Below are 15409 nucleotides of genomic sequence, written 5' to 3'. Positions count from 1 at the left end.
CCTGGGGGCTGCCACATGGCTGTGAAAGGCAACAGAGCGGCAGCCAGAACAAACTGTAAAGGTCTACTGTCTTCTCGCCGCCTTCACCTGTCAAGACCGTGTCCAGTGCAGGAGACCCCATCCGGAGCCATGCTTCCCCTCAGACCCTCAAAGTAAAGAGAATTGCAAAGCAGGGAAAATGGTTAAACATGAGTAAAACCTAAAGACGGTCACGTTTCTGTAACATGTAATAAGGAATCCACTTTGAATGACTTGAAATTTACTTCCAAACATTCCCGGGGGGGGGGGGTGCTAAAATAAAGGGTGACAACTGACTGTCCTTCAGAAACTGGTTGTTTTGGTGCCACAACTAAAAGTAATTTCTCTGCTTTACTGTTAATTTTCTTCAGTAGCAAGTTAACTTATTTAACTGTTCTTATGGCTTTTTTTTTTTTAATCACAAAGAAGAAAAATTCCCAGTTATCTGAGAAGAAGGGCCACCAAAATGACTCTGGGATTAAAGGTGCTTGCTGAACAAGCCTCGGACCTGAGCAGTGGCCAGAAGGAACCGCAGAGCCACAGAGCTGTGGTCTGACTTCCACATGTGACCAGTGACATGCATGCCCACACAGCGTGCTCCCCCCCCCCAACACACACACACACATACACCATAAACAGAGAGAGAGAGAGAGAGAGGCAGAGACAGAGAGAGAGAGAGAGGCAGAGAGAGAGAGAGAGTTTTGTTGTTTTGTTTTTTTAGCCCAGGAAACAACAGCAAAACCAACTATTACACTGCAGGAACAAAACAGCATATCTAAGAAGAAGAGCTGGCATTAGTTCAGTGAACAAGTATTTTCTCCAAGGACGTTTAGATAAGCTGAACACAATGAGCTAATGATAGATGGAGGCACTTATCTCCTTTGTTTAAGCCACATGAACTTAACCATGGTAACACCATACTTCATTAATCACAGAGACAATGAACTAGACGAATATCCCCTGGAGGGAAGACTGGGGCTAAACCACCGCCACTGTGAGCGTGCACACAACTGCCACTATCATCGTTACCATCATCAGAAACTTATACCACCAACACTGCCATCTCCATCTTCATCATCCCCACCATCTTCATCACCACCATCTTCAGCCACCTTCCCACATTTACTGACCTTGCTAAGTGCCAGGCCTTCCCAGCAACCCTACTTGCTACGCATTGTTATATTGCTGACAAGAAAAATAAAGTTTAGTGAAGAAAACTAGCAAGCCAGGTTCACACAGTTACTGGGTGGCAAAGCTTTGGTTAATTTGACACCAAGTTCTATACTTTGTTTGTGTGCTCAAGACAGGGTTTCTCTGTGTAGCTTTGGCTATCCTGGACTCACTTTGTAGACCAGGCTGGTCTTGAACTCACAGAGATCTACCTGTCTCCAGCCCACCTCACCCCGAGTGCTGGGATCACAGGTATGCGTCATCATGCCTGCTAAGACCTATACTTTCTAATGCTAATGTTTTTTCCTTGTCTCTCAAGGCAGGATATCATGCTGGCCCAGGCTTTCTTCAAACTCTTCTGTCTTATACTGACTCTCTTGCCTCAACCTCTGCACTACTGGCATTATAAGCATGTACCACCACTCCCAGCTGTCCAGCACCAAAGTATAGGCTTGATACTGAACACCTAGCTGTTTCTCAGCATCTCCTGTTATGAGTACCAAGACCTCCTTAATACTTATCCTCATTGTCTCAGTTTCCCCATCTGTAGGATAAGAATAGTAACAGCCCCTGTGTTGTTTTATTCTAACATGCCTGCCCTATGGCATGTGCAAATAGATACTTTGGAACTGTATTATCTGTGCTACTAACTGTGATAACTGTGCTATCTGCTACATGGAATTCGCCCTAATCCTGCCTGGTACAGATGCTCTCAAAGCCCAAGTTTCCTCTTGAAGGAGGAGACATTGATACCTCCTTGCTCCTTTTCAGCTTTTCTGTGGAACCACGAGGAAAGCCAGCCAGAGGCTACTTTCAAGGAGGGCATTCTAGTCTGTGACCTGTTGAGATTGTCCAGTGTCACACAAAAGAGGATCTTCAGGGGATCTTCTGAGAGGAGGAGGAGGAGGAGGTCCAGAGTCTAAGAGTCAGGGATGAAGCCATGGGAGCCAGGGCCAGTGAGAAACATCTGGTGATGTTCCTCTGGGTGATTCTGTAATGCACCATGCATCTTCACTTCCCTAGGCTTGCATCAGGACCACGTCACTGGGTGTGAGTGCAGCTCCCAGTTCACCTGCTTCTGTTTTCTTTGCCCTCCTCTTACATCCTGACCTTGGAGTGTGATGTAGTGCCCAGACTCTCTGAAGAGATTAGAATGCCTCCTAGAATGTCTTCCTTCTTGAACACGGAGCCAGATATATAAGGAAGCGCTGAGCACTACCCAAAGAAAGGCCTAGCTGTGTCTCTTCGCACTAGATGGCCTATGTCATACTGATAGTGACTTTGTATATGGCGTGGTCTGGCCACACAAATCTTAGGGCAGGATCTCTAAATCACATAATCTCAGAGTTGGGGTGGAGATGCAGAAAAGATCAACCACACATTTTGGATGACAGAATGTCAGTTGTCCCAGAGGCCAAGTTCCATCATGCACTGTGAACCTATCATGCCTAGACAATGACGCCACCACCCCAAGGCTGCAGCTGAAGCCACACATTGGTGGTGGGAGGATAGCATGCCTTCTGGACAATACAGCCCAATGGACACATGAGCTGTATAACTACGCGGGAAGGGAACTCAGTGAGGGACTGTGTGGGCCAGGTTGGTTTGTGTCCATATCCAACCTGGGAGGTTGTCTTTATTACATTAACTCAAGTGAAAGGATCTGCCCACCATGGGTGGCACCATTCCCTAGACAGGGGGTCCTGGGCTGTACAACAGTGAAGAGTGAGCTGAGGATACGTGTGAGTGCGTGTGTTCTCTCTTTGCTCCTGGCCATAGTTGTGACCAGCTGTTTCACACTCCTGCTTCCTCATCTTCCCACAGTGACAGATGGTGACCTGGAACTGTGGGCTAAAATAAGCCTTCCTCCCCTAAGTTGTGTTTGTCATAGTGTCTTATTAGAGCAACATAAGCAAAATAAAGACAAGCCAACTCAGGCCCTGAAAGACAGGAGGGCCCCTGTGCTTCCTCTCTGCAGGGGTCATGAACTAACAGTTTCTCATGCACTCTTTAGTTGGAGGTGGACACGGGAAACCATGAGGGCTGTGTCTTAGTACTATGTAACATATGTCTCTCATTCTAGATTTCCTGTAGTATCCCAGCTGTCTGAAGCTTCTTTAGGAAAATAATATGACCACTGCCTGTCTATAGATGAGGGGTGGCGGGGATGGTGCGAACTAGCTGAATGCTTGGTCAGTTGGTTGCTTTGGGAAGCAGTGCCTGGCTCTAACCTCAGGATCTGACAAGACTAGTGAGAAGGACCAGTGGCTTATGGGGTTAGCAGGGACACATGACAGCAAAGTAGAGGCTTTTCTGTTCCCAATGGGCTGTGTCTCCTTATTGCCAGGCTTTGCTCCCTGTCCTAAGTAGTTGGACGGCAAAGGGCAGTCAAGTAACATGCCCCCATCAAGGGTGGGGGGAGCTTCCAGAAGGTTCAAAACCAACTCTAAGCCAAGCTCCACACTAGGCATGGGGAAAGCGGCAGGCTCTGATGAGTTTCAAGACAGATAGAAAGCTGTTGGCTCTTGGGATCAGGATACTGTCTCTGGTCCTGAGGATGCATGAATTATGGATCATACAGTCTTCTGGACCATGACTGCAACATGGTCCTTGGGGAAAGCCAAAGCCACATCTCCACCTGCAGATAAATAGTCCAGAGCAACTCACTGACACCCGAGTTTACATGGGTCTGAGGCTCAATGGGTCTAGCCTCAGTCTCCCCAGTGGATTGGAATTCAAGAAGCCTTTGAAACACACATCTCACTTCCACTCCCTGTTTGCTACTCGGCTTTCCATCAGGAATTACTGGGGAGATATCCCTGATAGCCAGAAGGGCTTGAAAGCAGAGGAAAGTTGGGCAATTCCTGACACCAAGAAGATCATGGACGCTGAGTCTATGCTCAGCATAGTTCCCATAAGATGCTCTCCAGGCTCAAGCCTGGGCTCAGCATATATGAATTCACTAACAGGACACAGATCACAGTGGGGAAATGTAATCACCCTGGACTCCAGTCTGTCTGCCTCCAAAGACTTTCTTCACACATCTTAGAATATGCATGGTGTCCTCTGGTTTAATTAAGCAAGGCAAGCATCTTCTTCCCCATATGCCTTTCTGGGAGAGGAGCCAGGCTGGATCTAATAAAGCCGGTGTTCTCCACACTGTGTCTTCAGCTGAGCTGACTTAGCCATTTTCCACTGTTGTTCAACATTCCCCTAGCAAAAGGCCAATGCCCTTATTAACGTAGCCCCAATCTGCAATGTCCAGACAGGCATTTCATAGGACAGCCACCACACTCATGCTAATGGATGACAAGCCCTTTTTCTGACTCCTGGGTAGAGGGGTGGGTAGACAATGGACGCCTTCCTTGTGAGAGATCGCCGTTCAGAATGATGAATGCTCACCACAGGGAATGATGGGAGTTTTTCTGCTAGCAATGCTGGATGCCAAAGAAAGCAACATAGAAGGCTAAACAGGGCAGGGCCATGAAGGCTTGGTGGGTGGCCTCTCAGCCTGGAGTTCATAGGGTCATGATGCTCTCTCTTCGCTTTTGCTCTGTTGGGTGTAGTGAGCATGGAAGCAGGGCACTGGGCACTTTCATTACAGTTTATTACAATAGTCATCTGTCTTTCAGTTTGGAGCTTTAAAGCCCCTAAGAGACCATGGAGAAGGCCTGTTAATAGTGTAAGGAGATTTGGGAGCAGATAAAGGGTAGGGGTAAGCGTGGGGTGCTTCAGCTCTGCCAGATCTCCTGAGAGCCTGGCCATGCCTCAGGATAGCCTCGTGGGCTTCGTCCACTTCATGCTTTTCAGCTTTTCAAAGGGCAGAGGCTGGACTCTGCTCATGGCTCCCTCTCAGCTGGAAGACCCAGCCCCGCATCAGAAAGCCAACACGTGACTCACTTCTCCCCTAGCCTGTGGACACACTGAACACCATAAATCAACTGCAACTAAGCAAGCCCAGGAAAGAGAGAGACGCAGCCACCAGCTTGCCGTGGGTGGGGGGCTGGTGGGAAGGGTACAGCTTGCAAGGTGCCAGTGAAGGGACAGGAGAAGATAGGGTGTCGGAAAGACTGAGAGTGACTCTGCTGGGTGGCCAGGGCATAAGCCAACCAAGGCACTGAACAGAGGATGAGGGAGCAGTAGGCCCCCAAGATCTGAGTACTGCAGGCAAAGGGACAAAAATTCCCACCTGGGAGGAAGAAAGGCTTTGTCACATCCTTATGACATCATGGCTGCAGGGAGAGCAGGAAGGGCTGTAGCACAGGACAACGGGAGATTTGACTGCCTGTGCCACAGTGGGAGATGGTAGAACCTCCAGAAAGTGGAGCTCAGCGACTAGGAGCATGCCTTTAATGTGATATATGTTCTCATTGGCTCCTTCTTCCCTGCCTCTCCCTCCCCTCTCCCTCTACTACATGTGCCCTACCTCAGTGTTCTTCCTCCTCATGGCCCCCAAAACAATAAGGCTGTAATGTAAGCCTCTCTTCCTTTGAGCTGATTTTCTCAGGTGTTTTTGTCACAGCAACAGAAAACTAACAAGGACTAAACTGAAGCCCAACGTTATACACGCTTGAACAGTTAGCTTAGCCAGAAGAGACGTTCATGGCCTAAACAGCCTTGTTCCTCGCTCTGCTCCCTGGAGAAGGCCCTGGCTCACAATCCTGCCTGTCGTATGATGAGCCACAGGCCCTGTTTATCCCCTCAAACCGTTTCTTGCAGCTTTCTCTGACACTGCCGGTGACTGGTACTGCTGCTCTATGGACCGTCCTTCAGTCACTAACAGTAGGTGCAATATGGAAGTTGCTGGTGTCTCAATGGCCTTGTGGCTCTAGGGCTGGATAAGGAGTGGGATGCCAATCTGGGTTCAGGACAGGCACTGGGACATTCAGACTTAACACCTGCAAAGTCGTAGAAGGGAGGTGGGCGTGTCTTACATCATCGCCACAGAGCACACACGTGTGCCTGGTGTGGCCACCCAGAGAGGACCTGGTCAGGAAGGCCCTCATTGTATCCTTCTCTGGGAATGAGCACCAAGAAGTGTGGGTTCGAAACCTCAGGACAGGAAGGAAGAGCAGCAGGGTGCTCACAGCCATCGTACCACAAGACCCTCTACAAAACATAGACCACAGTGTTGGGCCCAGTTACAGACGGCATGGTCTCCCTGAGGGGCGTCGTTGCTTGGGGAGTGTCACTCTCCATCTCTAGTATAGGGTATGACTTCCTCCCTGGTAGGCCTCAAGTTCCTTGTTTTTAAAATAACACTTAAGAAACATCAAGGTGGGACAGGACATTCTCCACAGTTATGTGGAGAGTGGGGACTGACTCTGACATGAACTCTGGTGCCCCATATTTGACACTTCCCCTTGGTGGGGAGGCCGGGTGGCACTCAGAGAAAGGGTAAGCAGACTACCAAGATGAGACTTGATAGTCTATGACCATATAGTGGGGGAGGAGGTCCCCCTCGGTCATAGACCTAGGGCAGAGGAATAGGGTGAAAGCTGGAGGGAGGGAAGAATGGGAGGATACAAGGGATGGGATAACAATTGAGATGTCATCTGAATAAATTAATGAAATAAAATTTAAAAACAAAACAAACAAAAAAGAAACAACAAGGTGGATTTAAATTACTGATAGCAGAAAAAAACATGCAACATTTTGCTACACTTTATATTTTAGTTGGTTTTCTTTTTAAAAGAACATGGGCCAGGCATGGTGGCGCACACCTTTAATCGCAGCACTAGGGAGGCAGAGACAGACGCAGACGGATCACTGTGAGTTCGAGACCAGCCTGGTCTACAAAGTGAGTCCAGGACAGCCAAGACTACACAGAGAAACCCTGTCTCAAATAAATAAACAAACAAACAAGAGAACATGAGCAAGTTTGGGCGCAGAACACAACAAAATGCAGGTCACACAGGAGGGTGAGCAGCAGCAGCTGGCCCTCCCTGCTCCTCCCTCACATGTGCTCTGGAACTAATAGACTGATAGGCTGATCCTGGCTCCTATTGCAGGACAGTGGCCCCTGACTGGAGAGGTGGCTCAATTGTTCAGCACACTAGATACTCTCCTGAGGACCTAGGTTTGGTCCCCAGCACCCACAGGGCCCCTGAGAGCATCTGCAACTCATTCCAGAGGATCCAGGCCTATAAGACACTCACACATAAAGTAAAAGAAAACAATTTAAAATTGTATTTTAAGCCCATTGGGGTGGTGCACACAAGTAGGAGATACTGAAGAGGCAGAGGCAGAAAGATCACAAGTTTGAGGCCAATAGGAACTATACCTTTAGGCTGGCAAGATGGCTCTGTGGGTAAAGGTTCCTGCTGCCAAACCTGATGACTTAAGTTTGGTCCTCAGTATCAACATGGAGGAAGGAGAGGACCAACTTCCACAGCTGTCCTCTCATCCACCACACAAGTGAATGGCAAGCATCACACACACACACACACACACACACACACACACACACACACACACACACTTTTTAATTGGTGAAAAAAAATCCTTAAATGATAACACATACGGTTGCTCAGGCAAAGGAAGACATAAGAAAACAAAGGCACATTTTGTCTGAGGGGTGCTCCCTTCCTGGAAGGGATGGATCGTGGTTAAATCATGGTGAGGTGTGAGGAACACCACATTAAAGACCGTTACCTTTGGAAAATAAAGTGGAAGTGTATGGAAATAAAATGTATAAAACAACTTCAATCAAAAAATGACGGGAAAGTACCATATGTCCCATAGTACTTTTAAATAATTTATGCACATAAGTTTATTCAAATATCACAATTTTATGCCATGAGAACTTTTACAGTCAAATTTTAATTCTTTTATCATTGTTTTTTTTTTTCCAGTGTCTTTTTTTCTAGACCCTTTAAAACAAAATTTGCCAGAAGTTAAAAGAGAGGAACACATTCTTCCTGCTGAATAATATCACATTTAACCTAAAGGTTATGTAACTTGTTTATGCAGAATTGAAGCTGCTGGGAAGACCACACTTATTAGTGGGCCCCAAGATAGCCCTGAGGTCTAAATAGGAAAATATCCTGTATTTAATAAACTGTAGCAAAACTCTCATCTCAAAATAAAATACTCTGGGAATTTACAGTAGTATTCATGTTCAACGGCTTTACGACATCCAGAAACTAACGGGAGTCTCAGATGTGACAGAGGAAACCACTTCCAGTTCAGAAAACAGAGCTCAACCCAGGAGGCAGAGCCTGACCCCCTGGCCATGCAGAAGTCTGTGTCCATCCCTCACGGGCCTGGTCTCCGCTGGTGCGCGTTCTCACCCAGCCAGCAGACACTGGTCACGGCTCTTACTGTTGTCGTTTGCTTTCCAGAACTATCATTTGAACCAAGAACGTTCCACGCATATCAGACTGATGTGTCCCTTGGATGGAGCTCTGGGTTCGAATGCCACAGCAGGGGTGGGGTTAGTCTTAACTTCAGCTTCAGGGCGGGAGCAGGAGGCCGCTTCCAGATGTGCAGTGTCCACCCACAGTCTCCAGGAAGTGAACTCAAGAGTGGCACCATTTTTGAACCAGTTTCTAGAACTTTCTAACTGATGCTGTTAGGCGCCTCCTCAAAGCTCACAAAGGGTCAGGTCAGCATAGCCCTCTGCTCTGCCTTGGGTGGCCAGCTTCATTTTTTCTCCCGTCTACATTTTCTTCTAAAACAGCAGAAGGACGCACATCACAGCCGAGAGAATGCTTTCAAAGCCAGCGCTGGCCAGCAGATCTAATACTGAGGCAAACCAGGAAACCCTAATGCTGCGTAGAGTAATGTACTGTCCAAGGGTGCGCTTGTGCCAGGTCCCGCAGAATCTACCCCAGCCCCAATCTGGTCCAGTCCCCTCCTGCAACCGTCACACATCAAAGCAAGAGCTGACCCTGATGCAGCCACTTTATTTACTCTTAGGCACCTAGGTCAGCACCGCCTTCCTGTAGGTTGTGAAAACTCCAGCCATGTCAGGATTCACATTGTTTGAGGACTCCAGGTAGGCCACCGGGCCTTGCAATCTGTCTGAATAGACACCATCAAAACAGGTCACAGGGACATCCCCTGGGGGTCACTGCAGCTGCAGTGCAGTGACCCACTGCAGCTAGGTCATTTACAAGCACAGAGTTCCGGCCCTTCAATTTGCATATTTAAGTGGATGTCATGCATGGTCCCTACTAATATAACCTGCTGCTGAGGCCTACCAATGGGGCCTCGCCTTTCATCACAGTCTTACATCAGGCCAGGGCAGAGTGTGAGAACTGTATGTTTTGCACCTGGCATCCAACAGCAACACCCCCATTAACCAGCGGAACAAATCCAGGTAGCGTTCCCAATAACATTGTTGCTTCTGTAATAATAACTAAAGCCTCCAGGGAAATTTCCAGCCACTCATCCAAACTGTTAAGAAGTAAACACTCGAATTCAAGGGCGAAGATATTAACAGTTGACTGCAGTCACACAGATGTGCAGAACTGGCAGTGGGTGACTAAGAAGTGGTTTTTTCATTCTTTGTAGTTAACTCTACCCTCACCCTGATGGTCCCAGCTGTCCTTGTTACAAACATGACACTTTTTTTTTTGTTTATGGATCCATCATTGTCAGAGTTCCCCCCCCCCCATCACTCTCTAGAAGCCGTGGCCCTCCACACTGCTGCCCAGCTTGAAGGGGCCTAGGGCTGGCAGCACAAACCAGAATCCAGACAGTGACCAGCACTGGAGAACACTTGGGGAACCTGCTGGAATGTCCCACACACTGGAAGGAAAAATGGCTTACTCTGAGCAGGGTGTTGATGCTTCCTGGAACGTCAGGCTTTTCATCATTTTGAGACTGGAGCCAGGCCCCTCCCCCATAACCTCTATCTCAGCTATAACTTATAAACTTCTCTCTGCTCCAGAGACCTGGTCCCAGCTGCCAGCCGGGAAGGAATGGGCAGAGGCTGCTGCTGAGCACACCCTCTCTGAGGCTACGAATCCAGTTTTTAGCCAACATTGTGAATTCCCTCTTTCCTGACATGTAGGACGAGCCTCCCAAGTCAGGGAAATGCCTTGCCCCTTGGACTTTATTCTGAGGTGTCCAGTGTGACCAGGAGCCTGGTAGGAACTAAAAGGAAGATACAACGTCCCTCCTGCCACCTGCTGTCTTCCTCTAGTACAACAGTAACTCTTCCCACTGTACTGGAAATATCTCTTCTATCCAGTTTAATCCTAACTGACTCAAACACCAAAAAGATTTCAAATACATTCCACTTTGCCCTCTGACTATATTTATGTATAAATCCCTGAGAAGACACCTGTCAGTTTGGAATTCACTATTTACAGTTAATAAACACAAGTGCAAGCAGAACCCCGAGTCTGCTCCTCGCCCAGGCCTTCCTTCCAAAAGCAGAAGGCAGAGCTGAAGTGCAAAAGCCACAGCCCCGATGCCCCCTGCACCCTCCCTGCTGCCCCATCCTGGGGATTTAGAGGTCTCAGCCTGGTTACCTAGTGGGACCACCGGCGGCTTCTCAAGAGCCTTTGTTACTCTGTCTGTTTAGACCTCAAGGCACCTTGTGCAAGGATAAACAAGGAGTTTTCTCAAACTGGGGAAAGAAGCGAGTGGAAGAACAGGTGATGTGAAGAGGATGCCAGGTGACGGGTGTGACAACAGTCATAGGGATACCTTGCTGGGCACAGGAAAGAAAGAGGCTATCCATCACACACACACCCAGCATGGGGGTACAAGGAAAGCGACTCCTCTGTGAGTAGGTAACAGCTGGATGTCAGGGACACTAGGGGTGATTCTCGACCTCGAGAATCGTAACGTCTCTAGTGGACCTCTCAACTAAAAGGAAATAAAGCTAACAACACGGCTTAAGAGTGGGCGGCTTCCTTCAGTCACTCCCATGGGAACACCAGCAGCTTCAGGGGTTCTTCCTCCCATGAACGTGGGTGCCTGCGCACTCACTTCCTCTCACCCACTTTCGCTCGCAGGTGACCCTGAAGGTCCAGACAAGCATGGGTAGGAGGATTCTGTTCACACGCTCCCCCCGCTCCAACTCTGTACTCTAGACAGGGTACCTCCTCCCTTCCCCAGGACTCAACAAGAGCAAAAGCCACCTCCACCCCAGCTTGAGGAAGAGGTCTGGCATCGCTTTCCTTGACTAGGGAAATACCTGATGGCATATCTCCTCTGCTGAAGAGAATGTCCCCCACAGGACAAGCTAGGACGCATTTCCAGAGAGTCACCAAAAAGACTCTACAGCACAATGTGGCCTTTCCTTCCCTTGCCTTGGGTCCCCCAAGTTTCACAGCTTAATGTTTCTCTCCAGGAAACAAACTAAACTCAGGGAGCTAATATCAGTAGTTCTAGAAGGAGGATCTGGACCTCGGCGTTCACCATGGCATTTTTCTAGGATTAAAGAGAAATTTACCAAAATGTGACTTTTAAACACTGAATGGTGATGCCACTGTCAAGCCCACCTGGAAGCAGCCTGAGACCATATTTTATGGAGTTTTGGGGGAGGGCTGGTGGGAGATCTGTTGGTCAGTGCCTAATGGTACCCAGTAGGAAGGAATAGATTAAGCCAGCCCCCCCCCTTACCCCCCATGTGAGGCAGGCCTCAGCAAAGGGTTTCCAAATCAGCCTAAGATTCTGACTCTATAGCTTCCAGGTATTTTACATTAAATATTCAAGTAAAGCGCAGGTGTGACGAATACTCTCGGGCCCACCTGGGATTTCGCAGTGCTTTGGAGAGAAACGTGTAGAAAGAAAACTGTCACGGACAGCTTGGCACCCAGAGTAAGTCCCATCTCCGGCCCTGCCCAAGTCCCCATGTATTGGAAGGTCCGTAAAGTTGGAGTGGGGATGGACCAAACATCAGGGGACTGTCAAGACAAACACACACAGGGGACTCTCTGGACTCGAATCTGGAGGAGAGGGCCACCGTCAGGATGTAGCCCACTCCCGGAAAGCCTTCTGCAAACTACTCGGACCAGTATCCAGTGTGTACCGCCTGTTCTAAACTCATACGCTGGCCCCTCAACATCAGCAAGCATTCTGACTTCCCTGCCCTCTGTGGCTTTGACATTTTAAAGCATATCCACGTTTGCTGTTTCTAAGCACAGATGGCTTTGTTTCTATTGCTCATTCGTTAAATCTGCCTCCATTAAATAATTGTTTTCCTCAAATCGCCTGGAAGATGGTCTATCTAAGCCCCATGTTAAAGTGAGTTTGGTCCTAGCAACATACGTGTTTCTGCAATGTGCCATTCAATAATATGATTGGTCGTGGTGGTGGTGATGATGATGATGGTGACTGATGGTGGTGGTGATGGTAATAAGAACAAAAGAGTGTTTTAAAATGAACAAAAGTAAGACTTCGTCTCACCTGATCACTTTGAATATAAGAAGTCAATGCCTTTCTCAAGTAAAGACAGGCATTTGGCATCACTCAAGTTAATAGGAAAAGCCAGTGCACAGGTGTGTCCATAGGACAGGAGAAGGCAAAGGCCAGAACCAAATGGCAAAAGGGGAGAATCCCATGAGTTCTGTGTAATTTACACAGTCACACACACACACTAGTATTTATTGCTAAAGACGCCATTTTAAACAAAGGGTCTCCAAACACAAGTATTAAAACTAACTTAATTACAAAGAGCCTGTCACTTGTAAAATGCTGCACCTTTTCATAAATAACAAAATACAAATTTATGTGAAAATGACCTTTGATAAATTGGGTTCCTTTTAATTCTTAATTGGGGTTCGCTAAGGGAGACATCTTAGGTAAACTGGCCTCTGAGTCTACGGATTGCTCAAGGGAACTGGTTTTATACAAAACCACCTGTCCCCTTCCCAATGCTGCCTTGGGAGCAACGTGGACTGCCCTTCATGGGTCTAGAAAAGGAGGGTGTCCCAGAGGCTGTGTGATGCAGCATGCACCCCAAAGCAGACAGAGCAAACCTCTCTGTGGTGCTGTCTACAGCCCTCGCTGGCTCCCTGCGCTGCCTCCTCACACCAGGCATGCGCGGTGAGCATCATGGCCCATTCACGTCCTTTTCCTCCAGCGTGGAGCCCGCCTTTCTTTCTGCGCGTCTGCCTGGCGCTTTTTCTCAGCTTCCTCCGCCTTCCTCTTCTCTTCTTTGGCCTCCTTGTACCGCCACTTGGGGATCTGTAGGTAGATGCTGTCCTTGGTGTTGCCCTTGGGCGCTGCGCGCTCTGGCTGGAAAGTAGGTGCAGGGGCCTTGCTGATGCGTACTCTGGGGACCACCACCCCAGGTCGCACACTGCTCCTTCGCAGTAACTGCAAAGGCAGGAGGCTGGCCTTCCTTGTCACAGGGGCACGGATGGACCCTGAGGCCCTGGGGGTCTCTGAAGTCTGGACTTGGGGCTCAGAACTCTCTACTTTGTTGCTATCCTGCACATGGGCATCCCGATTGCCCCTAGCTGCTAGAATTTCCTGCACTGCCAAGCGTCGTTTCCCCACACAAGGAAGGTTCTCTGGGCACACAGTCTGACAGACTACAGCAATAGCAGGGCTGTAAAGGCTTGTGGTCATTCTGACCATGTGATCAAGGACACCTCCATCCTCCAGGCTCTGGCCTGATCGGGAGGTCAGAGTGGAGCGCAGGAACTCAGTGAATCTCTGCAAACAATTTTTAGAGCCTGCCCTCTTCAAGACTGCCTCAGCGGGAAGCGGCAATTCCAGCTTGTACTTGTCCCCAAACTGCTGTGGGCAGGGTCGCTCCATCAGCCTCTGCATGACACGCACAACCTCCACTCGGCCAGTGTACGCAGCCCACTCCTGTGGTGACATCCCGCGACAGGGATCCCTTGCTTGGCTGTCTGCCCCTGAAAAACAAAATGCACACATGCAGCAGTGAGGTGGGCGGCCAGGATGCTCCTCTGCAGGCAAAGCACAATGGCAGAATCCAGACACTGTTTTCAGGAGACCAGGCCCAGTCCAACCACAGCTCCCATGTTCACAAGCACCATCCCCCGGCCTCGCAAATGCCTCTTCAATGGTTCATCTTTCCTGGATAAAATCCTGCCACAAAGCCAAGCAAGGCACTTCATGCTTGTAACCTGGGCACTTAGAGGCTGAGGTGAGAAAAACTCTGAAGTGTGAAGCTAGGCTGGGCTAAATGGTGAGTTCGAGGCCAGCTGAGGCTGCACACAGCAACACTTTGTCTCAGAAAACCAAACATGAGCAAGCAATACTCCCTGACCTTGGTAATAAAATCGTAGCTTGTTTATTTTAAAGAAATAAGTGTTCATGAAGCTGGTGAGATGGCTTAGTGGGTGAAGGTGCCTACCACCAAGCATGACAACCTGGATTCCATGCCTGTAACCGAAGCATGGTAACTCCTGTGTGTGTGTGCGTGCCACGGTGCTTGGACTACCATGCCATACACAGACATGTACACACATGTACACACACACACATACAAATAAATGAATAAACGTAATTTTAGAGATCCTTTTTAATGGGCCCCACAATCACCTGAACAATGCAAGAATGCTCTAGCAACGAAGAATGGCCTGACAGTGATTGGCAAAGCTTGGTGCCGTCTCATGTCTGTGGATAGCTATGGCTGGCCTCGCTCTACTGACATGGTAATGTTCCGCTTCCTGTGTGGAGCAGACAGTGCCTCTATCAGCCAGTGGGCCTGCAGGGTGGAGGCCACATCTCACCCTGCAAGTGAGAAGCATGTAGTTAACAAAGGCTCCTGACAAAAATAAAGGGAATCTGAGCAGCTGAGGCAGCTACCCAAGGCTGCAAAGCCACTGATGGGGGGCCAGGCAGTGCCAGCCTTGAGTCTCCTACACGCAGATCCATACACTTCCATAATTATGCTGCATAACATACGCAACATGGTTCTGTGGGTTAATTTTACATTTGCTTGGGTAGGCCACAGTACCCAGTGGTTTCATCAAACACATAAGCCTGAAGAGATCTGACTTAAGTCAAAAGGGTTACTTTCCAAACGTGGTGAGCCTCATCTCATCAGCTGCAGGTAGGAAGAGCAGAGACAAGCTTCCGGGAGTGGTGGCTCTGCCTGCACATCCTCTATGAATCTCAGACTTTCGAATTCCCACAATTGTCGAGGACAACTCTCTTTAAAATGAATCACTTTACTTGTGTGCCCTGCGGGCTGCTTCCTTGGAGACTTTCCAGGTTCATCCCTCTCTTCCTCACACCAGTCACTTCCTGGAAACGTCACTACCGGGTGCCCTTCCCCAAA

At 48.7% G+C, this 15409-nt stretch overlaps 1 protein-coding gene across 1 annotated transcript in view; it reads right to left on the bottom strand.

Annotated features, from left to right (window-relative positions):
• Positions 1-7942: 7942 nt before the first annotated feature.
• Positions 7943-15409, bottom strand: part of ANKRD33B (ankyrin repeat domain 33B) — a 70919-nt gene continuing 63452 nt past the window's right edge. The window contains exon 4 of the mRNA XM_084783065.1: positions 7943-14015. Within this exon, the coding sequence (XP_084639191.1) occupies positions 13213-14015 (803 nt within the window). The 3' untranslated portion in view covers positions 7943-13212. The remainder of the gene's footprint in view (positions 14016-15409) is intronic.

Source organism: Acomys minous, assembly GCF_964271855.1.
Source record: "Acomys minous genome assembly, chromosome: 5".
Classification (NCBI taxonomy): Eukaryota; Metazoa; Chordata; class Mammalia; order Rodentia; family Muridae; genus Acomys; species Acomys minous.
The sequence above is the reverse complement of the archived record's forward strand: the minus strand, read 5'-3'. Positions and strand labels throughout refer to the sequence as shown.